Source organism: Dama dama, chromosome 20 (genome assembly GCF_033118175.1).
Source record: "Dama dama isolate Ldn47 chromosome 20, ASM3311817v1, whole genome shotgun sequence".
NCBI classification, from domain to species: Eukaryota; Metazoa; Chordata; class Mammalia; order Artiodactyla; family Cervidae; genus Dama; species Dama dama.
Window position 1 is genome coordinate 16,170,778 of NC_083700.1, and position 27,840 is coordinate 16,198,617.

At 54.0% G+C, this 27,840-nt stretch overlaps 1 protein-coding gene across 7 annotated transcripts in view; it reads left to right on the plus strand.

The window, feature by feature from the left end:
* ARHGEF2 (Rho/Rac guanine nucleotide exchange factor 2) overlaps positions 1–27,486 on the plus strand; it is a 48,361-nt gene extending 20,875 nt beyond the window's left edge. For 2 of the 7 annotated variants that reach the window (XM_061120584.1, XM_061120585.1), the window contains 21 exons: positions 11,693–11,837; positions 13,970–14,037; positions 14,377–14,440; positions 15,091–15,217; positions 15,445–15,554; positions 15,704–15,850; positions 16,327–16,577; positions 16,784–16,909; positions 17,220–17,337; positions 17,535–17,783; positions 19,349–19,425; positions 19,881–20,050; positions 21,768–21,835; positions 22,976–23,176; positions 23,564–23,683; positions 23,811–23,881; positions 24,021–24,056; positions 24,266–24,316; positions 24,515–24,961; positions 25,205–25,388; positions 26,022–27,486. In XM_061120584.1, coding sequence (XP_060976567.1) covers positions 11,693–11,837; positions 13,970–14,037; positions 14,377–14,440; positions 15,091–15,217; positions 15,445–15,554; positions 15,704–15,850; positions 16,327–16,577; positions 16,784–16,909; positions 17,220–17,337; positions 17,535–17,783; positions 19,349–19,425; positions 19,881–20,050; positions 21,768–21,835; positions 22,976–23,176; positions 23,564–23,683; positions 23,811–23,881; positions 24,021–24,056; positions 24,266–24,316; positions 24,515–24,961; positions 25,205–25,388; positions 26,022–26,095 — 2,904 coding nt within the window. In that variant the 3' untranslated portion in view covers positions 26,096–27,486. Of the gene's footprint in view, positions 1–1,609; positions 1,691–3,193; positions 3,379–3,593; positions 3,704–11,692; positions 11,838–13,969; positions 14,038–14,376; positions 14,441–15,090; positions 15,218–15,444; positions 15,555–15,703; positions 15,851–16,326; positions 16,578–16,783; positions 16,910–17,219; positions 17,338–17,534; positions 17,784–19,348; positions 19,426–19,880; positions 20,051–21,767; positions 21,836–22,975; positions 23,177–23,563; positions 23,684–23,810; positions 23,882–24,020; positions 24,057–24,265; positions 24,317–24,514; positions 24,962–25,204; positions 25,389–26,021 lie in introns of those variants that run through there. The other 5 variants (XM_061120588.1, XM_061120586.1, XM_061120587.1 and 2 more) reach the window with 5 other exon arrangements.
* The last annotated feature ends 354 nt before the right edge of the window (positions 27,487–27,840 follow it).

Consider the following 27,840-nt stretch of genomic DNA (forward strand, 5'->3'; position numbering starts at 1 on the left):
TTCCTGGACCAGGGATGGAACCTGTGACCCCTACACTGGCAGGCGGATTCTTATCCCCTGCTCCACCAGGGAAGTCCTCATCTCATTTAATTCTTATAACACTCTGGCAAAGATAAGTATTTTAATTTCCATTTTATGGCAAGATAACTTAGAGGCTAAGCCACTTGCCCAAGACCCCACAGTTAGTAAGAGGTGGAGCTGTATTATGAACCTAGAGCTTTGACTATATACTGTTGCCTCTGCCTCTGTCAGTAAACCTACGGAACAGTTTATTTCCTCTCTTTACTTCTTCCACCATTTCTTCTTTTTAAAGTCTTTATGTACTTGGCTGTGCCAGGTCTCAGTTGCGGCATGCAGGATATTTTAACTGTGGCATTCGAACTCTCCGCTGTGGCATGTGGGATCTAGTTCCCCAACCAGAGATTGAACCCGGGCCCCCTGCACTGGGAGCATGGCGCCTTAGCCATTGGACCACGAGGGAAGTCCCCTTCTTCCACCATTTCTGATGGATGGCCATTGGAGTCAATAACGCCTTAATCATCCCCTCCACAATACACAAGGTCCAAAGTAATAAGAAGAAAAACAAACCTCTTGGGCACCATAGGACTTGGGCCCAGGTATCTCTGTGGCTTTCTCCACTCATCTACTGGACAAGACCCTGACAACCAGGTTCTTCTCTGGGACAGCCTCCCTACCCCTGAAATGTGGGGGACTTAACTGTCAAGTTAGGGCATCCCTGGTGGCGATAGTGGTAAAGAACCTGCCTGCCGATGCAGGAGACGTAAGAGACACAAGAGACATGGGTTCGATCCCTGGGTTAGGAAGAGCCCTTGGAGAAGGAAATGGCAACCCACTCCAGTATCCTTGTCTGGGTACTCTCATGGACAGAAGAGCCTGGCAGGCTACGATTGATGGGGTCACAAAGAGTCGGACACAACTGAGCACGCAGGCACTTCTCTGTCAAATTAAATAAGCTAAAGAAGGGGTGGTTACTTTTAGATTCTGGCAGAAATTAATATTGGCTTTTGTTTCTGTGTATCTAAAAAAATAATTTCAGAAAATCTGAGAGGCATCACTGGATAGAAGGAGCAGGGACTGAGATGAAAATGGTTTGGAAGAAAGGTCAGGGGATGCCAAAGCAAAAGGAAAAGAGTTCACTATTCCAGAGGATACAGAAAGTGGAAATTAAGTCAAGCTGCAAGCCTAGCTGGCTGAAAACACAGGTGTTCTTAAAGGTAGTCTGACTCCCTTTACACTCCCTAAGTCCCCTTCTTACTATTCACCTCTTAAGAGGAAGAAGAGGAAGGGTAAGAGGGAAGGTAACAAAGAGCAAATGGGTGGAAAGTTTATTGTAGATTGGGGTGGGAGACAGAAGAGGGTTACGAGATTAGGTCCTCTTCTTTCATATAGAGACCTTCTAAGTTGAGTTTGGTGACTGAGATCCCTCACATAACTCTGGGATTCAGGTCCTGGGTTTACTGCAGATCCAGACTGGAGTTTGGCCCTTTAAGATTCCATCCTTAGCTTGCAACACCCTCCTACCCCAGGCCTGGGAGAAAAGCAGAGGTCTCAGCCTACCCCTGGTCTCTGGGCCCCCAGTGGGTGGAGCCTTGTGGCTAGGATTCTGGCTTCTGGCTGTCTGTTTTTAAATTTAGTACATTCCTCAGCCCTGGCTGCCCACTGGGGGGAGGTAAGTCTGGGGTAATGGGTCTAGGAGCTTTAAGACCACTGCTTTTTGGGGAGCTCCTAGGGCCTTCCTGTAAATCTCCCCTGCAGGTGCAACCCTGGAGAAGTCAGCCTCCCTGATGGCCCTGGGAAGTCCTTTCTGCTTTCTAGTTTCCAGCCAGCCTAGAACTGGGCATGGTTGTTTTCTCTCCTTTTCTTCTGGTCTTTGCTATATAAGGATCCTAAACAGGGGAATGGGTGAAGAAGGAGGTGAAGGAGTTGCTAGGCAGGAGGGGAAGTCAGAGGAGCAGCGTGGGGGTGAGAAGCCCAAGGAGCTCAGCCAGTGGTGAGGCAGTGGAGCCCAAAATAGTGGCAGAGGCTAAAATTGGCACCTACAAGAGTGCTGAGCTGGGCTTGAAACCTGCAGCCAGACCCTGCTGCTGAAGCCCTGCAGGGAGCCGCTGGGTCTGGGTTGGGCCTCCGCTCCTCCCTTCCTTCCTCCACACCTTTGGGGACCAGAGTCAGGCAGGACCCTATAAACTTAAGATGCTCTGTTCCAGGACTCTCTGTGCTTCTGGTTGCTCCAGAGACACAGAGGCTCTGAGACGTAGAAATGAAGGGCAATGTGAATGATTATAATTCTAGAGGAGGAGGCGTTTCCCCCAAAAGGTGGAGGTTGCCTCAGGCTAGGGCAGAGTTTCCAGAAAGCGTGTCCCACTCCACCGCTCCTCCTCGTGGAGACACTGGCCATTCTCCAGTGGGGCAGGCTGGCTGCTGGGCTTTCTGGTTCTGGTCTAACTTGCAACAGAGAGAACTGGGATTAGACACAAGGAAGGACTTCCTCAGCACCTTGGTCCCACAACCCCTGGCCCCAGCCGTCGGTGGAGGCAGAAGCAGGAGGGAAGGGGGTGGGCAGAGTGCCGGCCTGGAAGGCCCCAGAGAGGATGGGGACTGGGGAAGGACTCTCTCCTCTCGGATTCTTCCTCCAGGCCCTGTAAAGAACTAAAACCCAGCCTTTAGTTCCCCTTTGATTTCTCCGCCCTCTCCCCACCCCTGCCCCCATCGTAAAAGGGGTCGGTCAGCTCTGGCCTGCTTTGATGGGCCCCCGAAGGCCTGGAAGGAACTGGTCCGGGTTCCCTGGAGAGCTGGGAACGGCTGGAATCCTCCGGCCCGCGGGTCTTTCTAGACTGATGGACTGCTTTGGGGGAGGAGAAGGGGAAGGGGAAGATGAAGGTGGGGTGGGGGCTATGGGGCGGGTTAGGGAGGGTTTTAGGAAAACTGCAGCCGAGGCGGCGGCTGGGGTTAGAGACACCCCCCCCCCCCCGCCCCCAACACACACACATGCACACACCGGCGCCGGACTGCCCGTCCACGGCCCCGCGTACTTGTGCGAGCCGCCCCTCCACGGACCGAGGCGTCCCGTCCGCGCGGCACCCCGCCCTCCCTCTGCCCCGCCTCCCCCCTTCCTGAGCTCGGGCGGGGGTGGAGACTCGGGTTTGAGGAACTGGCGCTGGGTGCCGGGCGAGGGGAGTCAGACTTCCTGTCCCCCAGACTGACGCGTGCGGGGCAGACCCCTCCCCCGCCCTCCCCCCACAATAGCTGGACGCCTGGGTCCGCGCCGCATCCTCCTGGGCGCCCCTCCATCGGATTATGTCTCGGATCGAATCCCTCACACGGGCGCGGATCGACCGGAGCAAAGAGCTGGCCAGCAAGGTGGGCTCTGAAACCCCTGTCCCTCCCGCCCGCGGTCCTCGGGGTGCCCTTCGATCCCCGGCAGCCGCGCGGCGCTCCCTGGTCTCCCCGCCTGCTTTCTGGGCGCCAAAATCGGGCGGAGCGATGGCCGGGAAAGCGGCGGGACGCGGTGGGTGGGGACTGTGAGTGAGTGGGGAGGGGGCTGGGGGAGCCGTCGCCGCGACCCGCGGCTCCAGCTCCGTGCTGATTCTCCGCCGGGATCCCGGGAGAGAGCGGACCTGGGGTTGGGCTGCTTCCGATCCGGCGGGACTCGGTGTTTTGGGCCTCGTGAAAGAAAGTTGCTCCGGTAAGGGACGGAGCGGGAACAGGGAGGTGTGTGTGTCGCGGGGGTGGGCCCGGTGAAGGTTCTCGGGGACCCCCTCTCCCAGGGTCCCACCAGGTTGCTCTCTGTATTCCCCCCCCCCCCCCGCCCCCCTGCAGTCGCTGGCTCGGTCGTTCCCTCTTTGTCCCCGCCATCCGGCCGAGGGGTGGGAGGGGGTGGTTTCCCAGCTTCCTCCCACCACCAACACCACCCGCATCACCACCCGTGCAAGACAAAAGTCAGCTCCTCCTCTCCTCACAGATGGACTTTCCAGCTGTGATTCAGTTCTCCCCGCCGGTGGGCGGGTGACTGGGGTCAGGACAGCTTAGGGACAGCTTACTTCCCCCCAAGGCATCACCCGCAGGTGAAAGGAGCAGAGGTCTTTGTGTAGCTAGGATCCTTTCTTCCATCCTTAGGAGGGTTCCTGGGCACCCCAGTTCCCGAAATATCAGTGTCGCCCATCCCTTTTTGCCCCACCAGCTTCCTGAAATAACCTGAAACCTTTAGGCTGACCCACTTGGCGCTGTGCCCTCCTCCCTCCTCTCCACCTCTGCTGTTATCTCTTCATCTTGGGACTGTTCTGTCATTTCTAGAGTCTGGGTATATAGTTAGCCTAGTCCCCCAACCCTATCTCCAGCTCTTGGCCACTCCTTTCCAAGTATCCTTTTTTTTCTGCCTTTGTACCCAGGCCCACTGCCAAAGACTGTGACCTGTCCACACTTCAGCCCCCAGGAAATGATGAAGCTGACTTGTATGTGAATAAGTGAGAGCTGGGAGGAGGAAGGTGGTGCATGCAGACAGCACCTCCCAGCTGCCTGAGGCAGCTACAGTATACCCGTTATTGGAAAGGCCAAGACCCAGTCCATAGCTGGTTTAATCTCTGGCCTCTTTCCGATCCCAGTGTTCTGCCCTGGCAGGCAGCCTATGCTGATCACCATCACTGTCTTCAGGCATGGGGGCAGTACTCCTTCGGATCCCTCAGAGATGATGGAACCCCTTTCCCCCACTTCCCTCCTAGCTCCTAGCCTGGCCACCTATCTAGAGACCAACTTGGGAGAGGTTCTGTCCTGGAACTTTTCTTTAGGGAGGCTGGGATAAGATTCTGCTAACAGGAAAGCAACTGGGGTTTGGGTAGGGCCTGAGACAAATAGAAGTCCAGAGGAGTGACGGCTGAAGTGCGGTGAAGCAGCAGGGTGGCAGGCAGGCTCTTCCCAACCCTGCGCCAGGCCAGGCCCCAGCTATGAAAGTCTGTTTATTTTTCAACCGTTTGAGCTGAGACTCTGGAGTAGAGCCAAGGGGGGAGGAGAGGTTTTATGAAACCACGGAAATTTGGTTCCACCCTAAAAAGGAAAGCCGTGGGGGCACTGGTGAGGGGCTATAGACAGGGGTTCTGGGAAGGTAGATACTGGGGTCCCTTTTCTGTTATTGGGAGGAGTTGGGGAGCCAGATAACTGGGTCCTAATGCCTTGTGGGGGGTTTAGTGTTTGTTTTGTTTTGGGTCATTGGGAGGACTGGGAATCTAGAAGCTTGACTTTTTCCATCCTGGGGTCCTGGGGCTGATCTTGGTTTGGGGGGTGTCGGGAATCTGATTGGGGGTGGGGATGTGGGGGGCTGAGTGGGTAGATCTGAGAGGGCAGGGAGGCCACTGGAGGAGGGTGCTTGTCAGTTTGGGCTGGTCGGAAGGGGAGGGCCACCTCCGGAAAACTGTGGTTACAGAAGAGGGGAGTTGGTTCTTAGCCAACAAACCCTGGATCCCCTCTTCCCCCTCCCCCAAGCACACCAGCTGTCTCCTTTCTTTTTATACTGCGGTGGGAAGTAGAGGGGGCCTGCTGGAAATGAGATAATTTGAGGAAGATGGTCTCCCTGCTGCCTATTTGGGGGGATGCTTCACAGCAGGTCCTGAGAGCCCCCGCCCCCCACCATTCCTTGCCTTCCTCCTCGGTACTTCCTTGAAGAAGGAATTTAAGTGGAACCTGCCCCTTTCTCCTTCCCACTCTCCTAGAGTCTGTGCAGCTCCCGCACCACCACCCATGACTCCTTTCTCTTTTCACTCCATTTCTATTCTTCCAGGCTGTCTTCAGTCCTCCACCCCCTCATTCTCTGTGCTCTACTTCTTACCTCCATAGGCCCCAAACCCCAGAGGTCCCTTTTCTGTCTTTCCTCCTCTGTTCCCACCTTCCTCCTCCCCCAAACCTTAACTATCTCCTCTCTCAGAACAAAGAGTCCTTTCCTGCCTAGAAGGAAGCAGGGACCAGAGGACCAGGGATGGCTCTGGAGGCTAGGGGGTCCCCTTGGAATCTAAAGGACCCCAGCTTTGGAGCGTGGTGGTGGTGGAGAGGAGAGAGACTATTTCTTTGTTCTGAGTGTTGGAGAGGTGGCTGGCTTTGTGTGCAGGACGGGGAGTGGAACCGGAGACAAGGGCTGGGGGAGCCCTGGAGGGAACTGGCGGTGCTGGCAGTCTGGGAGGGAAGTTGAGGAATTGGGGGGTCTCCAGAGAGGCTGAGGCTTTGGGGGCATAGGGAAAGATTCTTGGGGCCTTAGAGGTTAGGAAAAGAGCTGAGGGGGAGGGGAGAAGCAAGGATGGGGGAAGGGAGCGTAATGCTTAAGGAAGTGGCTGAGTGACTCCAGGGGGTGGGATGGCGCCTAGAGAGGGATGTGCCTGGGCTGCCCGAGGGATTTAAAGAGGGGTTCCGTCTCAGCCCTCTGGCTTTCCTGGAACCCCTGACCTGGGAGTCAGGGAGGGCAGATCTGAAGGAGTGAATCCCCTGTGTGCACATGTCCTGTCCTGTGTGTTGATGTGTTTGTGTGTTGGTGTGAGTGTCTGTGTCTGTCTGCCTGTCCCCAGATGCTCTGGGTCACTGTTCTGAATGATGGTCACCAAAGTAGGGGGCTCATTGCACTCTGGACGTGAGGAAGTAGTTCCATTCTTAGCTCAGTCTCTCCTTTGAAGTATCATCTAGGAAGGAGAGGGAGCAGATTGGTCATGGTTCCTGGAGCTGGTCGGAGAAATGGCTGAGAGGCGCTGGCTGGACCCTTCTGGGTTTGTTTATGTCTCCTTGGGGGAGGGTGGGGGAGGGGCTGCAGGCAGCAGCTGCCCCCCTCCCAACTCAGCCGGCCTGCCCTGTGCCAGGAGGGCAGGGAGTCCTGGCACAGCTATTGTTCGCCTGCACAAATGCCCGTCTGTTTGCATCACTGCCCCCCTCCATCTCTGCTTGTCTTTCTCTCCTGACCCGACAGGTGTGGCCTGGTGGGGGGGGCGGGCTGGGGCTCAGGATGCCTGAGTCTCACGGTCTCCAGCCCAACTTTATTCCCTATGGCCCTCAGCACCCCTCTTCTGCTCCACTCGTGTGCCCACGCCCACCGTCCGGTATCTCATCTTCATTCATCAGGCGAGCGTTTATTAAGTGCCTTTGTGTGTTCAGTGATGTCTTTTTGTGTTAGGTTTCTGGCTTTGGTGTTAATGTTTCTGTTTGGCTGCCTTCTCCTCAGCCTCCTGCCTTTATCTTATCCATGGAGCTCATAAAGGAAGCAAAGCCTGGCTGAGACCACCCCAAGCCCTCTTCTCAGTCCCATGGCCAGGAACCCCCTCTCTCATTTCCCAGCCCGAGAACCCATCCCTCAGGACTCATGGCCCTTTGCAGCCTATGACTCTGAACCCCTGCTGTCCAGGGTCTAAGCCACAGATGACCTGAAACCTAGTAGAACCTTCCAGGGACCTTCTGGCCACCAAGCACGGCCTGGACAGAGACTATACCACCTTGGGGAGGAGGCTGCTGCCCGTTGCCCAGGTGCAGAGGTCATCCTCAGCATCATGTGACTTCTCCAGAGGTCTTGGTTTGGACATACCCAATGGAGGAACAAGGATACTGAGAGCTTAGGCTCTGTTTGGAGAGGCCCTCACTCCTCTGGGTCAGCTCCGCCACCCTCTGCTGCCCGCTTGGGAATACAGGAAGCCAAAGTCCAGGCTTTGGCATTCCTTGGCCTTTGTGTATGTCACTGTTTTCCTCATCTCTCGGCACAGAGAAAGGGGAGACTGCCTCTGTGTTTGAGCCAGCAGCCTCAATGCCCTCTGCCATTTGCCTAGTCTTTCTTTCTTCAAAATGACCAAAGTCTGGGGTGACAGTGGAAAGGAAAGTCTTCCCCTGACTTTCAGAGGATACCATCTGAGCCTAAATTCAAAGGAATTAGGAGTGAAGTTCCGGGAGGAGGGAGGAAAGAATAACAGGAGAGGAGGAGTCCAGAGTTCCCTGGTTGCCCAGTGGTTAAGACTCCACGCTTCCAGGGCACAGGGCACAGGTTCAATTCCTGGTCAGGGAACTAAGATCTCGCAAGTGCATGACTCAGCCAAAGAGAGAGAAAGAGAAGAGGCGGAAGGGGAGACTGAAAGCTCCGAAGCTGTGATAAAGAATGAGGGGATTCCTAGAGCAGGGGTGAGGGTGCTGCTAGGACCCCTTGTCCTGGTGTCTAGCCATCCATTCATCTTTCTTTACTTCCTTTCTTTCCTAACACATGTTGAGTGCCTGTTATGTTCCAGCCGTTGTTCTTGTGCTTTCCCGTGCTTTATTCATTTCATCCTTGATGCCACAGTGGCGGAGATGCAGGCTGTGTAGCAAGACTTTCTGTGAGGGTTTGTAAGAAAGCAGGACTCGGACACTGGACAGTAGAGGGCTGAAGCAAGCAGGAAGGGCCTCTGAGGGTGCGAGTGGGTGTTGTGGACTGGGGGGTGATGGGCCCTTTTCTTGGTGGCCAGATGGGGTCATGAGGTGAAGGGCTGTCCTGCTGGCTGGTGGGCAGGCAGCTAACAGGGGTGATCTTAAGAATACTTGGAAAGAGTAGGACAGAGAAGCACACAGGGCCCTTTACTCTGGAGCAGGCAGCCCCGGGGTGCCGGCCCTCTGTCCTCCTTGCCTCACCAGCCTGAGCCCTTGGGGAGGGTGCAGACTGCCTCCAGGACAATAGCACTAGGCAGTGCCAGGGCCGCTCGCTGCTGGGCAGCGTCGGTGTTGGGATGTGCTGCTGCTGTGGCTGCTGCCCGCTGCTGGCCCACCTAGACAGGGCGTCCCTTGGAGAGAGGGTGAGTGTTGAGAGGTGGAGGAGGCTGGGCCCTTGTAGCCAGAGAGGGAAGGTCCACAGGAGACCCTGTCCTCTGGCTGCCCCAGTCCTCTCGCCCTCTTTCCCCGGTGAGTGCTCCTGGAGGCCTAAGGGTGGAAGGCAGAGGGCAGAGGTCGGGGGAGGAGAGGGGGCTATTGTAGCAGCACTGCAGCAGATCTGCAGGACTGCCCATTTTGGAGTTGACCCCGATTCAGACATGTCACTTTTTTAAAAAAAAATATAGTTGATTTACCATATTATATTAGTTTTAGTATTTTTACAGATTATGTATGCTCCATTAAAGTTATTACAAGATAATGGCTATAACTCCCTGTGCTATACAATACATCCTCGCTTCTCATCTGTTTGTTTCAGTTTTTGTTTTTTTGGTCATGCTGTGTGGATTTTAGTTCCCCAACCAGGGACTGAACCCTCAGCAATGAAATTGCAGAGTCATAACTACTGGACCAGACCCGGGAATTCCCTGTGTATTTTATACACAGTAGTTTGTATCTCTTAATCCCATACCCCTAATTTTCCCCTCCCCATGTTGCTCTTTTTAACATGGTCACGGATTTTTGTTTGCTTACTTTTAATTCAAACATAACAATTCCTCAAACTTCTCTGTTTATGTCATGGAGAAGGTTGGGAGGGCAGGCGAGGAGAAAAGAAGGCAGAGTGTAGGGCAGTGAGCTGTTTGGACTTGGACTTTGAGGTTCTATGGTGGTGGTGGTTTAGTCACTAAGTCTTGTCTTAGCAACCCCATGGACTATGGCCTCGCAGGCTCCTCTGTCCAGGGGATTTCCCAGGCAAGAATACTGGAGTGGGTTGCCATTTCCTTCTCCAGGGGATCTTCCCAACCCAGGAATCGAACCTGGGTCTCCTGCATTGCAGGCAGACTCTTTACCGACTGAGCTATGAGGGAAGTCTCCCAGGTTCTATAAGGCCATTTTATTCAGAGGAGGATTAGATTTCCTAAAGAACTATCATTTGAAGCTGGGCATATGGCGGTTAGACCAAAGAGAGAATTTTCTAGTGGTCCAGATAGGTAGGTACCAGAATAGAAAAAGGGAGGTTAGAGTGAGAGGTTGGTGAGCTTCCTTGACAAGGCCTAGGAGGAGGGGAGGGCGAGGCCAAGGGCAGCAGAGGAGAAGCAAGAGCGGGAAAGGGGTGGGAGGCCAGGGGATGGGAAGGAGAGGGTGTTAGAGGGAGAACGGGAGGCTGGCAGGGGAGGAGAAAGGCAAAGTGGGTGATTGGTGGGGCGTGACCTCAAGGCCTCTAGGCTCTGCTCACCATCAGACACACCTGGGACTCCTGAGGGTCGGTGGGAGAGAGAGGGATCCTGGGGCACCAGGAAGGCCTGAGACCCTCGGGCACCACGGTCCAGTGCCCTCTGGCCCCTGTGCTGTTGACTCATCCTGTCCCTCCACACTTCCCTTTTCCATCCTCGCCCCAGGCCAGCGCGTCTCTTCCCCTCCCCCACCTCCTCACTGCTAGAGTGACTTCAGCTGAGAGTCAGGACTGAGAGTCACCCCCAAGTCCAGGCTGCGGATTCTCCTCTGAGTTTTGATTGGCTGTCCCAGGGCCCCAGACAGCATCATCTGACTTGGGGCTCATTACCCTCGGCCATCGAGATCTCGCTCTTTGGTTTCTGAGAGAGGCAGGGAAGCCTTGCAAGGAGTGGTCTTGTCATCTCTGCTTCCTGCTCTCAGTTCTCTAAGTGGAGGGAAAATCCAGGGATCTGAAGTGACCACTGAGGAGGGTCCTGGAGTGGGTGTAAAGCATGGTGTCCCATCTTCTCATGTCCTCAGGTTCAGGGAAAGCTCAGGGGCCTTGAGGAAGGACAGAAAAGGGGTCAGGGAGAAGGACTTGACCTGCAGAGGTGGGGGTCGGGGGGGTGAAGCAGGAGATGAGAAAGCTGGTGGGAAATGCCTGCTTCTGAGGTTCTGCAGAGAGCCCAGAGAGTGCCCCATCTCGACAGAGCAGAGCAGGAGGAACTGATGCTGCAGCTGGGATGGAGGGCGGGTGCCAGAAAGGACTTCCTAGACTAACTGGGTGAGGAGGAAGAAGGGAGCGATCCTAGGATTTGGAGGGGAGCGTGAGAAGGATAAAAGTTAAACTGCAGAAGAGACTTCCTGCCAGGAATGAGACCTTGATGGCCAAGTTTCCTTTCTTAAAGATCCCAGAGAGGACAAGTGAAGAGACTGAAATAGGCTCCTCCTCCTTGAGGTTAGCAGGGGACATGCTGCCTCCCGCAGAGGCCCCGTGTCCCTGGGCTGAGCAGACGTGGAGGCCGCTACAGTTTGGGATCCTGACCTCCTGTTGAGGGGGGCAGTGGCGGCACCCTGCCCCCTTCAGCCAATCTGATCAGGGGATCTCCTGCCCCCCCACTGTGACTGCCACTGCCACGGAGACAGTGGCTCCACCACCGGTTGTCATGGTTATAAGAGGAGCTAACTCCCAGAGATTTGAAAGCGCTGGTGAGCTGGCACCTTCTGCTTTGCCTGCTCTCCCCTCCTCTCTGCGCATCTTCCCCCGGCACAGAGAAGAGAGTACAGCAGCCTGGGGGCGAGCAGGGCTAGAGCCGGGAGGTAGAGTGAGGACGTGGAGGTCTAGAGCCGTGGAGATGAGCGGCAACAGGAGGCAACCCAGCCGCAGGGGCCAGGTAGGTCAGGGGCCGGCTCGGCCCTTGGGGATGGCCAGTCATTCCTGGACAGCTGCCTCTGACACGCCGCGGCAGGCTCTGCTTCAGGAAGTGGTGTGTTGCTGGCAACCCCAGGAAGGTGTTGCTCACTCACCTCTGCCCTCGCCTGCCTCTCTGGACTTCTCAGGCACCCTGGCATCCTCCAGCCTCACTTCCTGTCTCTCTCGCCCCTTCTGCAGACCCGGGAAAAGGAGAAGATGAAGGAAGCCAAGGACGCCCGCTACACCAATGGGCACCTCTTCACCACCATCTCCGTCTCGGGCATGACCATGTGCTATGCATGTAACAAGAGCATCACAGCCAAGGAAGCCCTCATCTGTCCGAGTAAGCTCTCCGGACCTGAGTGCCACTGTGCCTCAGTGCCCCCGACCCTGATCCTTCTCTCTGTCCCTTCTGCCCTGGGTCCATAAGGCTCACTCTCTCTGAGCCCCAAATGCTGGGGCTGGATGCTGGATCCCTTTCTCCCTTTCCTTACGTCTAGGAGTAGTGGCGGTCAGAATATGGCAAGAGCAGGACTGGGGGGGTGGGGATGGGAGAGGGGAGGCCAGGGTGGCTGTCCTTGCAGCTGTCGTCCACCGGGTCTCCCTCATCTCCCCGAACAGCTGCTGAGGGTCAGAGAACTGATTGGAGAAGGAACAGGAATGTTGTGTGTCTGGGGAGGGGGATGGATAGGGGAGCTGGGTGGGAGGCTGCCAGCCTTGCAGCTGCTCTGCCGATCTTCCTGGGCCGAACTGGGTGTTCAGGACTTCAGAGTCCCCTTGCCCCCTCCGTTTCTGTTGACTGGGTGGAGGCTGAAATCTCTAAATCTCTGAAGGATTAGGGATAAGAACACCCATCTCAAATTTCTAGCCCGACTGATACGTAGTGAGAAAGAGAGGAGATGGCAGCAATGTGTATATTGAGGGAATAGCGGTTAGAACTCCTGACCTTCAGCCACATCTCAGGATAGCCCTGTATTAAGTACAAGCCGAGATTTCTTCCTTCCCCAAAATGCCTATACAGAGGGCTCCCACCCTGTCCACCCAACCACCCCCAGATTTATGGCAAAGAGCTGCTTCTGATTTGAGCAGGATGAGAGGTGTTGGGGCCCACTGCGGAACAGAGGAGCAAAAGCTTTAGCTTCTAAATCTCTGTGGAACCTGGCAGGGAACCACAGACAGAACCAGTGAGGCCTCCCTCCTTCTTCACTGTTCAACTTGAGTTTATGAGGGTGAGGAGGGAACCCCAATCTAGATCCCTCTAGAGACCTGACAAAATTCCAAATCTGGAAGCTCGTTGCCAGGGGAACTGGGGAGGCGGGCAGCGAGCACTATTTTGAGAGCAGGTGGAAAGCGGAGGTTCGATCCAGAGACACTGGGTGCTGGAAGGTAGAGGAGAGCTTCGGTGGGGTGGGCGCAGCCCCCAGCCCCCACTTCTGTCTGCCCCTCTGCCCCACCCTGCTCGCCTTGTATTTGTGGAAGTAAGCCTGATGCTGGGTATTGTCTGAAGGAGTTAGCAGAGTTTCCGGTGTTGTTGGATGGGGGGAGGGGAAGCTGGAGCCTGCCAAGGGCTGAGGGCACATCGGGGAGAGGGACAGGACAGCCGGTAGTCCCAGCGCCCAGGCATGGCTACCCCCCTCTCCTCTTCTCTCCTACCCCACAGCAAGGTGGGGTGGGTGATGAGGGAGAAGCAGATGGAGTGTGGGAGCTGTGGGTTTGCCTTACTTGGAGAACAAGACTCCCCAGGCCCGGAAGGGAGACTGGAGTCATAGCAAGCATAGCTGAGCAGTACAGAAGGTAGGCAGGCGTGGCTGGCAGGGGCAAGGCATGGTCAGTTGGCACTCTGCTGCTGGATCCATCAGCCTCTGCGTTGCTTAGGCCTAGCCAGGGTTCACGGGCAGACACGTGGCTCCACGGGTAGAACCCAGACACCCCTGAGTTAAACCCCAGCTCTGCCACTAGGACGTCTGGCAAATGATTTAAGCTCTCCAGGAGACAGGTTCCTCATCTGTCCGGTGAGGATCGTTGCGTCTGCTAGGATCCACTAGATGTGGCACGCTTCCTCCCGCCCGGGGGATGTTCACCCCCCCTGCCCCTAGCCCCCATCCCAGCTGCTCCTGTGCCACCTTCTGCTCCGTGGGCGTCCTTTCTGCCATCTGTCATTCTCCACCACCTTTGTGCCTCTTGAGCTCATCTCTGGCAGCCAGTAACCCCTTCTTCCCTCTAGTCCACCTCACAGGTCATCTTTGAGTCAGGATTGTCCCCTCCTGTGGCTTAATTGTGGTCCACACCTATCCCCCCTGCCTTCATCTCCTGCTTGAAGGAAGGGGGAGGCGGGAGGAGAGGGACTGGGATGTGGTCTGGGGAGGGGGTGAGTCTCCGGCGGCGTGGCCAGGGGGACATGGGTGTCTGCATGTGGATGTGTCCTGTCCTGCACCACCCGGCCCTCCCGTCACCCTCTCTACCCCACCCTCCCAGCCTGCAATGTGACTATCCACAACCGCTGTAAAGACACCCTCGCCAACTGTACCAAGGTGAAGCAGAAGGTGAGCTGGCAGGGAGGGCAGAGGGCGGGGGGAGAGGGTAGTGAGTGTGTGGTACCCTCACACCTATTCCATTCATTCCTCACCCTGTGTTCCTCAACCCCTCTCCTCACCACGGGGCAGCCCAGACCCTCCGCCCTAGGCCTCAGGCCCCGCCAGAGGGGGCCAGCCTGTTGCTCTAGACACATCCCCTTGGCACCGGGCTCAGCCAGCCTGATGCCCTTAGCCATTGAGCCAGCTTTCTCCCGAGGGGGCCAGCCACCCAGCTCCTGTCCTGGGCCTACGGAGGTGACCCTTAGGTGACAGCTGTTCTTGGTGTCTCTCTTGCTCTCTGTCTCACAGCAACAGAAAGCCGCCCTGCTGAAGAACAACACTGCTTTGCAGTCCGTTTCACTTCGCAGTAAGAGTGAGTAGTGAGGGTGCAGGAGCCGCCGTAGGACCCTGGACCCCCAGGCCTCTCGGCCCATGGGCTCTGCTGCGCCCCAGAGGTCGTTCCCTGGCACAGCACCTTCCTCCCTTCAGTTGGAAGCTGATGGCAGGGCCACAAGGGAGATCTAGACCTGTGGGCCTGGGGGCAGAACAGCAGAATTCAAATGAGGTTGAAGGCTTGGGATGACTGGTCATCTGAGCCTGCTCACACTTTATATTATTATGATTAGTTATTTACATGGCACTTGGGGATGTTGGCAGAAGTTGTTAAGGGCCAATTCAGAAAGATCTGGTGTGACAGAAAGAGTGGGGTGCTTAGTCAGGAAGACTAGAGTCTGAGTCTGTGCTCCGCCACCAGCTGAGTCACCCCAGACAAGTCTTTTCACCATCCTGAGCTGCAGTTTGCTTATAGGCTTGTGGCGGGGAAGAGATAAGAAAAGCTCTTTGTAACCATTAAAAGTATTGCACAAGTGTATGGGTAGCATTATTATCATCTTTCTCTGACTAGAACTGGGCTAAAGGTGGGGTGGGAGAGGAGGCCTTCCTTCTAGTCAAGGAGCCTGGGAGGCTTGAATCCTGGGAAGGCACCAGGTTTGAGGCTTGCTTGCTTGGTATCCCCTCTGACAGCTACCACTCGGGAGCGGCCCAGCTCAGCCATCTACCCCTCCGACATCCGGCAGTCCCTGCTCGGCTCCCGCCGTGGCCGCTCCTCGTTGTCTTTAGCCAAAAGCGTCTCCACCACCAACATTGCTGGGTGAGCCTCTACTTGGGGACGGGAGAACCAGGCAGGCAGAGTGAGGCGGTGGAGACAGGTGGGAGGGAGGGGCTGAGAGATCCTTCCCATCTCTGAGTTCAGAATGATAGGCAGGTAAGGAGAACTTGGGGTGACTGCCTCTGGGATCCTGTCTTGGTTCCCCGACCTGGGAAGGGATCTCTTGCCTGAGTCAGTCGGATGATGCAGCCAGGCTCCATTCCCCTCAGACACTTCAATGATGAGTCTCCCCTGGGACTGCGCCGGATCCTCTCACAGTCCACGGACTCCCTCAACATGCGGAACCGGACACTGTCGGTGGAGTCCCTCATCGACGAAGGTGACCGTGCCCGGACCTGGGCAAGACCCAGGCGTGAGGGGCGGGTGGGAGCTGGCCTGGGAAAGGCAGGGTGGAAAGGGATCCGGGGAAGGGCCCCGGACCCAGGGAAGAGATTTGGGGTCTGAGTCGTTTCCCCCACTCGCGTCCAGGTGCTGAGGTGATCTACAACGAGCTGATGAGTGACTTTGAGATGGATGAGAAGGACTTTGCAGCTGATTCCTGGAGCCTTGCGGTGGATAGCAGCTTCTTGCAGCAGCATAAAAAGGAGGTGATGAAGCAGCAGGATGTCATCTATGGTGAGCAAGGAAGACCACCCTGGACTTCTCTTTTGTCACCAGTCCTGTTCCTCTGTGTCCTTCCTCTGCCAGCCCCTACCTCTCAAGACACTTTCCTCTTATCCCGTTGGCCTTCAAGACCCTGCCAGGGATCCCATAAGTAGCTACGAGGTCTCCACCTTTTGGGGCTGTTGACCTCCAAGGCCCTTCTTAATCCATTCCTTCCAATCAATTCTTAGTCTTTCCTCTCTGCCCATTCCATGCACAACTCTGTGCTGGGGACTGTGGGAAGTCTAGACATGTAGGGAACACATAGTTGTTGCCTTTATGCCTTGAGATGGCAAGACATAAAGATAAAAGATTAGAAAAATGAGCTAAGATCATAATAATGCAGAATATTAGCCTGGAAGGGAAACTGAAAACCTCTAATGAGCCTGAGGTCTCCAGCCTCGGCCCCACCAGTTGTGGCCAAGCCGGGTATTCCACCGTCCCCACAGAGCTGATCCAGACAGAGCTACACCACGTGCGGACACTGAAGATCATGACCCGCCTCTTCCGCACGGGCATGCTGGAAGAGCTGCAGCTGGAGCCGGCAGTGGTCCAGGGCCTGTTCCCCTGTGTGGACGAGCTCACTGACATCCACACACGCTTCCTCAGCCAGCTGCTGGATCGCCGGCGCCAGGCCCTGTGCCCCGGCAGCACCCGGAACTTCGTCATCCATCGCTTGGGGGACCTACTCATCAGCCAGGTGAGAAAAGCCAGGACTCCTGGGCAGCAGTCCTGGGTGGGGGTGTGACTAGAGTGGGCATTTCTCATCTCCAGACTCTGGGGGGTGGTGCAGAGAGAGCTGGAGAGGCAGGAACCCAGCCTGTTTGGCAGGAGGCGAGAGGGCATTGGGGATGAAATGTGACTTTGGGGGACATGCTGACCCAGCCGTGCTCCCCCAACTTCTAGTTCTCAGGTCCCAGTGCAGAGCAGATGCGGAAGACCTACTCAGAGTTCTGTAGCCGCCACACCAAGGCCTTAAAACTCTATAAGGAGCTGTATGCCCGAGACAAACGCTTCCAGCAGTTCATCCGGGTGAGCAAACCTCTCCAAGACCCGCCCTCCGCCTGCTCTAGTGCCCCAGCCCTAGTGGACCCAGCTGCTCGTGTTTCCCTCTTTAGCCCCTCGGAGTGGTAGAGCGAGTGCTTTCGCTCCTTGGGTCCTCACAGTAAACCTGTGACCTTGTCTGCCCCGTTTTCCAGAGTCATTAACCTACACCAGCCGGCATGAGGTAAATAAACAAGTGCAGGCCGGCACCAGGGCTTAGGCTCCAAGCCCGGCGTCCTTTCTGTTGCTCTCCCCTCGGGTCCCCCTCTGGCCCTGAACCCTGACTCTCGCTTTGTAGAAAGTGACCCGCTCGGCGGTGCTGAAGCGGCATGGGGTGCAAGAGTGCATTCTGCTAGTGACTCAGCGCATCACCAAGTACCCGGTGCTCATCAACCGCATCCTGCAGCATTCGCACGGTGAGAGGGCGAGTCCGGGAGGGAGGAGGACTCGAGAGGGCCGTCAGGGGCGAGGAAGGCCCTGGACCACCACCGGGAGGGAGAGGGTTGGATATGGAAGCCCGGGCAGCCTCTGAAGGTGGGATTGAGATCAGTGGGATGGGGGCTGGCGTGAAGCTGGCTGGGCCACCCCTTCCTCACGCTGACCTCGGTGTCAGGGATGGAGGAGGAGCGCCAGGACCTGACCACGGCCCTGGGGCTGGTGAAGGCGCTGCTGTCCAACGTAGATCAGGATGTGCACGAGCTGGAGAAAGGGGCCCGCCTGCAGGAGATCTACAACCGCATGGACCCTCGGGCCCAGGCCCCGGTTCCTGGCAAGGGCCCCTTTGGCCGAGAGGAGCTCCTGCGGCGCAAGCTCATCCACGATGGTTGCCTGCTCTGGAAGACGGCGACCGGGCGCTTCAAAGGTCAGTGGACAGCTTGGCAGACCGGGCGAGAGTCCATGGCCAGATATAAGGAGGGAGAAGCCTCCAAGCCCGAAGGACCTCTTTTAATGTAGCCCGAGACCCCAGGGTGAGACCCAGTGGGAGGAAAATATGTGAGCTCTGTTGTAACAAAAGTCAGAATTCTGGATTTAACTTCATGGGCGACACAAGGACTTCGTTGTCAGGATTTGTTCATTCCTTTGGTCCTTGCGTGCCCAGAAAGCTACCGATTTTGATGAGAAAAACAGAGAAATTCCAGGCTTGGAGGACTAGATCCGGGTAGTTGGTTCTACCAGCTGGAGTCCCAGCCACTAAGGCTGGGGAATGAGCAGGCACTTTGGGAACACAGCGAGGAAGGCCCTTGGAGGGGGCGGAGCCCAGGGAAGGGCGGGCCAAGTGGAGCAGAGAAAAGACTGCTGGGAAGGTGTGTTGGGGGCGGGGCACGCTGTCCCAGCCTCTCTTCCCAGACTGTACTGGCCAAGGCTCGCCTACCTAAATCAAAGCAGAAGAGTTGCAGACTTCAGCTTTAGGTGTGAGGAGTGCTAGCTGAGGCCAGAGTTTGTCTGCACCTCTGTCCCGTGTCATGAAGTCCCCACTCCATAGGCTTGAGTATTGCAGGCTTTGCCAGCCCCTTTCCTCCATCCCTTTCTCTCCTTCCCATCCCTCCCACGCAGCAGCTAAGAATATAAACCATGGGGGGGTTAAAAATAGCAAGGCTGAAGAGCTTTATTTCTGAAGCCTTTAGCAAAAGCCCTCCCCTTCTGTGTGCCCACAACTTAGAAAGATCTCCAAGGGCAGAGAATGCATGTGTGTTTTCTTGACTGTGACATCTGACTTTCACGGGTTGACCTTTGTCTCCCCCAAGTCTTAAAGCACAGGACCCTGTAGAACGTGAGAGCCTGGAAGGTGGGGCAGAAAAGGCAAATGAAAGCAGGGTCTGCTTTTGTTGAAGGAGATTGGGATTGTTCAATGGTGGGAGAAATGAATAAGGAACCCAACTGTTCCCCTCCCCATGGAGCACAAAATAAGTGGGGAATATGCTGGGGTGGGGAGACTGTTAGACCAAATATCCAAAAAGATCTTATGTTAGTTAGTTGTTCAACATGGAACTGAAAGGCTCTGGGAATCGTTTTACCCTCACAAGAATTCTGGACCCTTTCACACAGAAAAGCACACATGTGATAGATTAATATGTAAAAATTGCTTATGGAACTTCAGAGGATCTACAGAGCCTCTGAAACCTGATAGTAGACACCCTAGGTGTCTGCAGACCACAGGTTAAGGAAATTGCATTCATTGGATAAAGAGGCTTTTACTCAAGGCCGCTGGGTGATTGCTTATAGGCATCTCTAGCCCAAGAAACTATTTTATCTAATGACACATGCCTTCCCCCCCACCCCCCACCATTTCTGAGCTGTAAGCATGGAGAGAGGCAGGAGGTCTGCAAAGGTGGAGGAAACAACCAGAGGGAGAGAGGCTGGGGAAAGGGAAACAGCTGCTCGTATCCTCTAATGCTGACTCTTCTCCTGCCTTCATCCTCCTGCCAGATGTGCTCATGCTGCTGATGACAGATGTGCTGGTGTTTCTCCAAGAGAAGGACCAGAAGTACATCTTTCCTGTCCTGGTGAGACTTTCCACCTTCTTCTTTCTCAGCACAGACAAGTGTTTCAGACCCTTCTTACTTTCCTACCCCGGCCAGGAAATCCTCCAAGATCAAATAGCTATTATTGTAACAGTTACCGTAATATAATCAGGAGAAATAAGAAGAGCCAACACCTATAAATATGATCAGAAGAAATAAAAAGAGCCAATGCATATTGTTACTATATACAGCGACTTTTTTTACACATGTCAGAAAGGCACATGATTATCCTCTTTTTGTAGATGAGAAAAGTAAAGCTTAATTAAATTGTCAAGGGTCACAAGCGTTTCTAAGTCCACTCTGGCTGGCACCAGAGCCTGGGCTCTTGTATTCTCCGTGGACTCTTCAGTCCTTTGGGTACTCCAGAAGGACTGAAGACTCAAATATTCAGGGGTCAGGATTCCCAGCTTTAATCCTTCCTGTGCCCCAATTGGCAGGACAAGCCCTCGGTGGTGTCACTGCAGAATCTCATCGTCCGGGACATAGCCAACCAGGAGAAAGGGATGTTTCTGATCAGTGCGGCACCCCCGGAGATGTACGAGGTCCACACGGCATCCCGGGATGACCGGAGCACCTGGATCCGCGTCATTCAGCAGAGTGTGCGAGTGTGAGTGTGTGCATGGACTTGTGGTTCCTGCAGTTTGGGGCCCCGGACCACGGCACTCCCAGAGAACAGAACCCAGGGTTCAGAAGTGGAAGGAGAGGCCAGGAGAGAGACAAGATGGCCCAAGGCAGGCAGGGTCATCTATGCTCTCTTGCCCAGTAAAGTTATATTTTATACAATGACGACCCCAACCGCCTTCTGAGTGCACCTTGAGCTGACAAGCCAGAGGAATACTTTAAGTTGGCGCGTGCCGGCATGCCTACCAACCAGCAGTACAGCTTCACCTCCATTAACATCTTAGTCTGTAGGCAGTGGGCCATTATTTGGACTGTATTGTCTTTTACCTTCATTTTCTAAAAATGAATGAAAAAGAGAATAATGAAAAAAAAAGAAAAAGAGGATAATGAAAGCATTGATACTAGTGATCAAAGGAACAAGACTCAAACTCCATATGATAGAGGCTAGCAAGAAATCATTTTGTGTGCTAAAGCAGCAAATCTTTGGCTTCTGTTGGACACACATCAGATCTGAGTATGTGTCTGTTGTGATAAAAAAAAAGTAAAGGGGCTTCCTTGGTGGCTCAGACGAAGAGCTGCCTTCAATACTGAAAAAAAGTAAAGTGCATGTAAAATGTGGAAAATGGATTCTCAGGCTTCCCTGGTAGCTCAGTGGTAAAGAATCCTGCCAGTGCAGGAGACACAGGTTCAGTCCCTGATCTGGGAAGATCCCACATGCCTTTGAGCAGCTAACCCCGAGCACCACAGCTATTGAGCCTGTGCTCTAGAGCCCAGGAACTGCAACTATTGAGACCACGTGCTGCAACTACTGAAGCCCGAGCGCCCTAGGGCCCATGCTCCACAACTGCAAAAGCCACCACAGTGAGAAGCCTGTACACCATGACTAGGGAGTAGCCCCTGTTTGCCACACCTAGAGAAAAAGCCTGTGTGGCAGCGAAGACCCAGCACAGCCAAAAATAAATAAATAGAACTTGAAAAAAGAAAAGAAAGTGCATTCTCAAGAATAATGCCTGAAAAATAAACTCAATTAGGATGTTTACGATTTTTTTTTCTTTTACTTTTCATGGAATGCATTCTTCTCTACTTTATAATATATAAACCTATATATATATATATATTTTTTTTTTTTTTTCACTTCTGCAATTTAGACTTTTGAACAAATTTTTCAGAAATTTGTGCAAAAATATGAAATTACCTGTTCTGGGAAAACAAGACCAAAGTTCCTATCCCATTGACAGTAGATCTATAGTGGCCTCTTTATTAATAATGTTAATATTTGTAGTTGTGAAAACATTTTTTATGATAATTGTTTTATTGAGCTTATGCCACGTTCAAAGCACTAGTACATTATTTCATTTAATCCTCACACACACAAAAAAACAGTGAGGAAGATATCATCCCTGTTTCTCAATAGAGAGGTTACCACTTGGTAAATTGTGGAGCCAGAATCAGTCCAATGTACTTAATGCCAAAACCTGTAGTCCTTCTGCCTCTCTGGGTGACGTTTGGAGAGGTACTGGCCAGTAGATGCAGGTCATCAGTGTTAGGAAAAGGAGAGGGTCAAGAGTAGATGAAGCCAGGGTGTGGAGCTGACGAGTCTTATCGGGGAAGTATAGAGCACGTCTGGGAAGGAGGGAAGGCAGATTCCTGGTGTGTAACCTAGCTTCCTTCCCCGAACCCCACCCGACCTGTGATCCCTCCAGATGCCCATCCAGGGAGGACTTCCCCCTGATTGAGACAGAGGATGAGGCTTACCTCCGGCGTATCAAGAGTAAGTCCAGGGGAGTTTGGGGGAGAATGGATGCATGTATATGTATGGCTGAGTCCCTTAGCGGTCTATCTGAAACGATCACAGCATTGTTAATCGGCTAAATTCCAATACCAAATAAAAAGTTTAATAAAAAAAATTACATGACATTTTCAAAAAACAAACAAAAAACAGTAAGTCTACCCACAAAGCTTGTTTAAATAATTTATCAATATGATATATCCACACAGGGGAGTACTATCTTAAAATGAGGTGGCTGTATGAGGGTTGATGTAGATCCACAACCAAAACATTTAGTTAAGTGAGAACAGCAAGGTTTAAAACACTGTGAAGTATATACTGTCACTAGTGTGAAAATATTGGGGATAGATATGTGCCATGTATTTTGTGTATATGTGTGGAGTATCTCTAGGGGGATATTATTACTGTGGTTTCTCTGGGAAGGGAAACTAGGAATAACAGGATTAGGATACTGACTTTTTTACCATAGATCTCTATGTTAACTGGGGGTATGATCCAACTGCTATACAAAAAATCAACAAAAACCCATTGGTCACATGAGGTAGTTTATTTCTCTCTACGTAACAGTCCAGAAGTGGGAAGTGCAGGGCGGTACTGCGGCTCTGCCCTCTTTGTCATGAAGATTCCCCATCTCTATGTCCACACCACTCCTCCAGCTTCCGCTCTCACATCTGCATCCCAGCTGGCAAGGAGGGGTCGGGGACAAGGAGAGTTTATACTCATTTCTTTTAAGGCCGGATCAGGAAGACATTCCCATTCATTGGTCAGAATTTAGTCATGTGGCAATGCCTAACTGCAAGGCAGGTTGGGAAATGGCGTGTAACTAGGCAGCCACATGCCCAGATGAAACTTGCACACCTTCTCTAATTAAAGAAAAGTGGGGAGATGAAAACTGGTGGACAGCCTGCAGTCCCTGCTACACATTGTTTTACTTTCATTTTGAAAACAACAGTGCATGTGTTACTCCCTCCCCGACAAAAGTTCTTTTGCATAAATGCCAAAAAAAAAAAACAAACCCCAAAATGCAGTCCTGCCGCTCTGCCCATACCTGGCTCCTCATCCCTGGGGCTGCCCCTCCACTATTAGTGGCTCTTTGGGTGCTCACCTGTTTCTCATCCACAGTGGAGCTGCAGCAGAAGGATCGGGCGCTGGTGGAGCTGCTGCAGGAGAAGGTTGGGCTATTTGCCGAGATGACCCACTTCCAGGTGGAAGAGGATGGCGGCAGCGGGGTGCCCCTGCCCACCCTGCCCAGGGGCCTCTTCCGCTCTGAGTCCCTTGAGTCCCCTCGTGGCGAGCGGCTACTGCAGGACGCCATCCGTGAGGGTGAGGGAGCTTCTGGGGAAGAATCTGGACTCACTTCTTCACCATCACACAGCAGGGACACGTGGCTAGCCAAGGGGGATGTCCATCCCATAGTCCGTAACTCCCCTGAGTGCCTGTTGGGTACCGGATGCCAGGAACGGCGGGGGAAGATGGCCCTTGCTGCTGTTTGCCACCTCTCATCCTGCATGTCCTTGCACATCCTGCACACCCCTGGGCACTTTAATGACTTTTTCCTCGTATGTGGTGGTGACACTGAGACCCCATTACCTGTGCAGGGGACATTTCCCTAGACGCCTGCATGTCCTGTGAACTGAGTGAATGGCAGCCCCTCACACCCCCTGCAGAATTCCATCCCTTCTATCCTCATTTCTTCTTCTTTCCGCACAGTGGAGGGCCTGAAAGACCTGCTGGTAGGGCCTGGAGTGGAGCTGCTCTTGACGCCCCGGGAACCATCCTTGCCGGTGGAACCAGACAGTGGTGGTAACACGAGTCCTGGAGTCACTGCCAGTGAGTGTCAGGGCAGGGGGCCTCGGCAGCACGTGGGAGGAGTTAAGGATAACGGGGTGGTACCAAGGTCTGAGTGGTGTCAGGGTGCTGGGGGAGCGAGGCCAGTGCATCATTTTCCCCTCCTCAGTAGATGGTGAGGCCAGAACCTTCAATGGATCCATTGAGCTCTGCAGAGCCGACTCAGACTCCAGCCAGAAGGTGGGTTTCAGGAGGTGACGGGACTTAGCTAGAGGGTGGGAAATGGACTGGTGGCCTATAGACCCTTGAGACAGCTATCAGGAACAGGCACCAGGGACTCGTGTGTCTGCTGATGCCCCATCCTTGCCCGTTTCTGCAGGATCGAAATGGAAATCAGCTGAGATCTCCCCAGGAGGTGAGATGGGCTTGCGGTGGTATGGGAGACTGAAAGAGGGGTTACTCTCAGCTGAGAAACTGGAGCCCAGTTTGGAGTGGGGGGGGTGCTGTATACACCTCAAAATACCTACAGTCTTATTATCCCCACACCCACACTTATTCAACTTCTGGTCAGTTCTCCCATCCTGAAGCTTGGACTCTGTTCCCCCGCCCCTCCTCTGTCCTCAGGAAGCGTTGCAACGATTGGTCAATCTCTATGGACTTCTGCACGGCCTACAGGTCAGTGAGGGCAGGCGCTCCAATGGGAATGGGAGGGGCCAGGCCAGAGCTGCCCACTTAGCTAGAGCAGAACCATCCTAACAGGCCTAAGCCTTCCTCTGATTCGAGCTCTATGGGACTCATAGCCTGGGCCCTGGGGAGTGAGGGATAGAAGAAATGGGATTCTGATACACCCCTTCATCTCCATTCCACCCCCAGGCGGCTGTGGCCCAGCAGGACACTTTGATGGAAGCCCGGTTCCCTGAGGGCCCCGAGCGGCGGGAGAAGCTGACCAGAGCCAACTCCCGGGATGGGGAGGCTGGCAGAGTCGGGGGTGTCCCTGCGGCTCCTGAAAAGCAGGCTACGGAACTGGCATTGCTGCAGCGGCAACACGCGCTCTTGCAGGAGGAGCTGCGGCGCTGCCGGCGGCTCGGCGAGGAGCGTGCGACCGAGGCCGGCAGCCTGGAAGCCCGGCTCCGGGAGAGCGAGCAGGCCCGTGCCCTGCTGGAGCGGGAGGCCGAGGAGGCTCGCAGGCAGCTGGCCGCCTTGGGCCACACAGAACCCCCACTCGTGGCTGAGGCCCCCTGGGCCCGCCGGCCCCTGGATCCGCGGCGTCGGAGCCTCCCTGCTGGCGATGCCCTGTACTTGAGTTTCACACCCCCACAAGTAAGGACGCTTGAAGTAGTGAGCTAACCTGGGGTGGACATCAGGGTCCAGGAGAGAATCTGAGTGGAACTGGAGGCCAAATGAAGTCAGGCATTAGACTTGAAGGATATTAGGATACTGATGGGAGGGCTGAACAATTTTGACGGGTGCAGAAAGAAATCAGTCAGTGGTAGATGTACTGAGGGTCAAGTCTTCGCACTGCTCATTCCTGGACCTCCTGCTTTTTCCACCTGCTGTCCATAGCCCAGCCGAGGCCACGACCGCCTGGATTTGCCTGTGACTGTTCGCTCCGTCCATCGACCCTTTGAGGATCGAGAGAGGCAGGAGCTGGGCAGCCCCGACGAGCGGCTGCAAGATAGCAGTGACCCTGACACCGGCAGCGAGGAGGAGGGTAGCAGCCGTCTGTCTCCACCCCATAGTCCGCGAGGTGAGGTCCTGGCGGAGACATGGCTTAGAAATGGGGTGCAACCTGGGCACAGACCTTTGGGCTGTAGTTTCCAAATGGAGCCTGCATCGGAAAGCCCAGGAATGTTTAGGATGGTCCCTAACCAACCACTGAGGTCCACAGTCACTCTTGGGACCGGCCCAGAGTGCTTCCTGTCTTGCCTCCTGGTAAACAGGTAGTGGATCTCTCAGAAGCAGAAAACATAGGTGCCTCTGCTCCAGTAGGTCCATGATTCCCAACCTTTTCAAGCAGAAATAGACTTTCAGAGTGAAAAAATGTCAAAGACCTCCAAGTTCTTATAGTTGGCTCAGGAAATACAAAATAACCCGAAGCTACTGTGATTTCATATAATACTCATCTTAAAATATATATATATTTTAATATTTTGTATCTTATTAACCACATTGTATCTTACATATTTATATTTAACAAGGTACCTAGGTATGGATACATTATTTTGTGGACAGTTTTCCCATCACCCAGGGATTGCAGACCTCTGCCACCCCTCCCAGCTCTTTGAGCTGCCCAGCCCACAGACAGGGAGGCATCCGTGTAGGGGTTCAGCTGATCTAGGAGCCTCTGTTCACTCGCTGACTTTGCCCCTTCCTCCTCCAGATTTCACCCGAATGCAGGACATCCCGGAAGAGACTGAGAGCCGAGATGGGGAGCCTGTAGCTTCCGAGAGCTAAGGGGGCCCCTCCCCCCGCCCGGCGTCCCCTGGAGAACATTACTGAGGGGGGCAAACCTTGGGGACTCCAATCTGCCAATGATGAGGGAACATTTGAAAGAACTGCTCACTGTCCTTGCCAGCTCTTGGTATCCTTGGATACGTGGGGGCCATTTAGGAAGCTGGGGGGATTAGGCCACAGTGCCCCCTGGTGGCATCCAGTAGCTACACTGCAGATGCCGATTTTTTCATGCCTTCTTCCCTCTACTTTAGGAAAATTTATTTATTTATTGTTTATTAGTTACGGAGGGAGAGGGGAGATTTAGAGGACCAGGGACATGGGAACCAAGCCATAGGGATCAGGGGGCCTTGTCCTTTAACACTACTGGGGTTTATTCAGGCTTAACCTTGCAGCTGCTGGGTTCTAGCCCTGACACCCCTCCTGAGCAACACCCATCTTTGAGGAGAGGCTGCAGCCATAAGACCCTACTGCCCCTTCAGGAAGGGCTGTGGTCAGGGCCATGTCCCTCTCCCCTTCCCCCCAACCTCTTACTGCTGTTCTCCCTTCTCTCTGTCTTCTATGGAAACCCCAGGGACTTAACCTGGCTTCCTAGAGTCGATGGAATAGAGGTTGAGTTGGCCATAATGGTTTGTTGGGGGGTGAAGGGAAAAACTCACAGGGACCAGAATGGATTTTTTTGTTGTTGTTTTCTTTTTTTTGTACCAAAGCCAACTGCACGTGTTTTATATTTTTAAGAGAAGATTGTAGGCAATTAGAAATTGCAGCCTTCTATCTCTAAATCTCTGAAGAACTTGAGGGATGGGGGGAGCATTGACTTCTCCACTCATCCATAGTAATGGGGGGGGCCCCCATTCTGACCTCTTCCCGTCATTTGGAAAAACAGTTTTAGGGTGAGTTGGGAAATCTCTCCAAACCCTGACCTCACCCCCACCTCAGCAACCATGACCCGAAACCTCAGTGTGAATTTGGGAGATTTTTCAGTGGATCCAGCACCCCCTGCCCAGTGGCCACCAGCCCCAGCCAGTTTTCTGCCAATTTGATTATTTTAAAAAAAGGAAAAAAATAGAAAGTCGGGGGTGGGGGGATAAAGCAGGGAAAATTAAAGTCCTGGAACCCCAGGAAGTGCTGTCTGTTAATATCTGCGAGTTCTGAGGATGCTGGTGATGAGGACAGCCAGGGAGGGCCCTGTGTTCCTCCGAAAGGAGCCTCTTCCTCTCCCAGGAGGGGCAGCTGCCTCCCTGAAAACCCAGGGCACTAACAGAAGAAATGGTGCCAACCTGTTTTTGTTGTCGTCTGTGATACTCACAAACACAAGGATGAAAATGAAGGGGCACTTAGGTTCCAGTGGCTGTTGGGGGGGTTCCAATATTAAAAAACCTGTTTTCATCTCATTTGCATGCCGTGCTCAGAATTGCATCAGCCTCTTGCCTCCTTCCCTCCCCTTCTGCACAGTTGCAGTTCCCCTTAGCATCTCCCCTCAGATTCAGCCCTCACTCTGCCCTTGTTCTTCACAGTGTCAGAATCCTGGGGTAACCTCTTTTAAGACAGTTCCCCTCTCCCCTCATAGGAGCTGCTCATTTGCCCTTTGCATTTTGAGAGGCAGTGAGAGATTATGTAGGTTTCGGTTCTTATTTTTGGTTAATTTTTTGCTTCCTGTTTTTGGTTAATAGCCTGCTTTGGGGCTGTGGGGGAGGGGGGCTGAGAGAGCCTAGCATATAAATGCTGGCAGAGTGCATAGACCTCTG